This window comes from Leuresthes tenuis, unplaced genomic scaffold, assembly GCF_036924035.1.
Source record: "Leuresthes tenuis unplaced genomic scaffold, fLeuTen1.0.hap1 SCAF_10, whole genome shotgun sequence".
NCBI lineage: Eukaryota > Metazoa > Chordata > Actinopteri > Atheriniformes > Atherinopsidae > Leuresthes > Leuresthes tenuis.
Genome location: NW_027325364.1, coordinates 17854989 through 17857592, shown reverse-complemented (window position 1 = coordinate 17857592; position 2604 = coordinate 17854989). Strand labels below are relative to the sequence as shown.

At 45.2% G+C, this 2604-nt stretch overlaps 1 protein-coding gene across 1 annotated transcript; it reads left to right on the top strand.

The window, feature by feature from the left end:
* The first annotated feature begins 508 nt into the window (after window positions 1-508).
* Window positions 509-2080, top strand: LOC140315723 (transmembrane protein 158). The gene has a single exon (XM_072393313.1). The coding sequence runs from the start codon at window positions 791-793 to the stop codon at window positions 1496-1498; it is 708 nt and encodes a 235-aa protein (XP_072249414.1). The 5' UTR covers window positions 509-790; the 3' UTR covers window positions 1499-2080.
* The last annotated feature ends 524 nt before the right edge of the window (window positions 2081-2604 follow it).

The window sequence follows — 2604 nt, the reverse complement described above, 5'->3', positions numbered from 1 at the left end:
ACTAGAAAGTTTGTATAAAGGGGTTCAGGCTGTAATGCAGAATAAAGGTGCTACTGTTGGTCAGAAGTATATCCTGGAAACAAAAAGTTTCTGGAACTTGGGACCTTTCTTTTTCTAAAAAGCTGGCTCTGGCCCTGCTCATTTATCCACGAGTTACCTTCAGAGAAGCAAACTGAGTGAAGTAAGAAAATTTAAAAAATGCATTGAAGAGTTTAATTACCATGCACGTGAATAATATTTTTTGCCTTTTCAGTGAGAAATGCGAGGACAGAAGTCATTTAAATCGCAAATTTAAATGACTTTAATAGCAAACCAAGACGGTCTTTCTACCATCTGTTAACTCCAAAACTGCAGGAATTAAATTCTTATATTGTGGAAATAGGGAGTTTTATTAAGCTTGTACTTTACAGGACTACTGACTGAACGCTGTGCGCTGTGCATGCGTCCCTGCGCACTGATGGCTCTCTCCTCACCACTCCCCTGTGTTTTGGTGCTCAGTGCTCACACCTGAAGTGACGGAGCAGGAGCGGAGCTGAGAGCTCAGAGCGCACAGTCTGCTGCTCCTGCTCAGCACAAACAGGGAGCATTTGGAGAACAAGAGAGAGGAAAATCTCAAAAGCGAGGGGGATGCGCCCATTTGACAGACTGCGGACCTCTCTATTGGAATTTATTTTTCCTGTTGGGAGCTGAGATTGAAGAAATCACTCGTATTTCCAAACAACTGCACATCTTGCCTGTCGCCTGCGTATCGTCACAGCACCATGCGAGCAGAAGAGACGCGCCCTGTGCCATGCTGAACAATTCCCCGACTCTCCTGCTGGCTCTGACCGCGGTGGCGGCGCTTCTCCCGCCATGCCAAAGCTGGAGCGACGAAGACCTCCTACTGCCGCCCATAAACTCCTCCAACAGGTTCCTGGCCAACTTGGAGGTGGACGTGCGCTTCTCCAAGAGGTCCGTGGAGGAGAGCGAAGCCTCGCCCGACGCCTCCCCCCTGCAGACTATCGGTCCCACTCAGTTCCAGTGCAACGTGAGCGTCCACAGACTCCTGCCCACCTCGCTGGAGGCCCGCTGGGACAGCAGCTTCCAGTGTGATGTGCTCATCTACACCACCAACAACCACGGCAGGGCTTTCTTCTCCGCGGCTTTCAACCGGGCCATCTCGCCCGTGGTCATCGAGCACCTCGGGGTCACCGGAGGTCAGCAGGAGTTGAGACTGTGCGTTGGATGCGGGATGTCCCGGTACCGGAGGTTTGGTCAGGGCAGACTGAGGGGCCAGCAGACCGGGGATCAGGTCACTTTCTGCTGCGTGGATTTCAGCCTCGACGAGCTGAAGGGGGACAAAAGTTGGAGGCTGAACAGAAAGCCCATCGAGTCGACACTTGTGGCTTGCTTCATGACTTTGGTCATCATCGTGTGGAGCGTTGCTGCTCTCATATGGCCAGTCCCGATCATTGCAGGATTTCTGCCCAACGGGATGGAGCAGAGGAGACCGAGATAACTGTCAAATCTTTATTATAATCATAGCCTGTGCTGCCTATACTATAATTGTAGCCATTCAGCTGTACACAATGGACGAATGAATGACTGCGGAGATTCTGAGAAAGTTTTGGTTGTTCTTTATCCTTTACACCTCCTCCACGTTAGGACAACCAAGGTAAAGTATGAAGGATTATTGTACTAGCCAATAGTAATCTATACTGGGACCAACACCAATGTGTTTTGTATACCCTTGTAGGCCTTCCTATAGATTATGTCAATGTAAACTGTGCAAAACTTTCTCTTTAAACTGTGTTTGTATAGTTTTTAATCTTTCTAGACAGTTCTTTGCCTTATATTTCCCATGTGTAGGACTTTTGCACTGAAAGCGGAAAGTGTGTTGTTACCCAACTTATAATCATGTTCAGTCCAAATTTAATGTAAAAGGTTCTTTTCCAATAAATTCTGACAAATAGATGTTGTTTATGATCGGGATATATACAGACAGTTTCAATTCCTATATTGTTAGATTTATAAAGTCATCAGTACATCATTATGTGTTTATTTGTATTAATGTTCCAAAAGTTTAAATAAAATTAAAACAGTTATAGGCTTTAGCTGGTCATATTATGTCTCACCTGTTCTCTCTGCACTTCACTTTCCTCCAGACTTATCTCCAAAGGTAGCAATTTGAAGCCCATGCTGTCAAATATTAATCTAGAGAGAGGTACCTTTAGCCAACTCACTTTGCTAGTGAATAAATAGCAAACAGAACTAAATGTAGTATCGGAAAATGCTGAACAGGGTAAATTGAATAAATACAGTTTTTCTTTTTTCTTGTTCTTCAGCGAAAGCGTTTAAACATTAAAATCTATTCTAATATATCATGTAGATCCTTTCAGAGTGCTAAGTTATTGATGGACTCATAATTAATGGGAAGAATTTCAATGACCCTGCAGGTCCGTTGGCCTTAAGGACGTCTCATTTCACTCACACTTATTGCGTAGCAGCAACATCAGACAGCGTGAGGTTCTGAGGTTTCTCTTCCTCTCTCCAAACAATTGCCCCCTTACACCCCCCTCCCCCTCGCCCACTTCCCCCATGCAAAAACAAAAAACAAACATTGAA

What these genes read in the sequence shown, in the direction of transcription:
- LOC140315723 (XM_072393313.1), top strand. Translation starts at nt 791, where the DNA reads ATGCTGAACAATTCCCCGACTCTCCTGCTGGCTCTGACCGCGGTGGCG.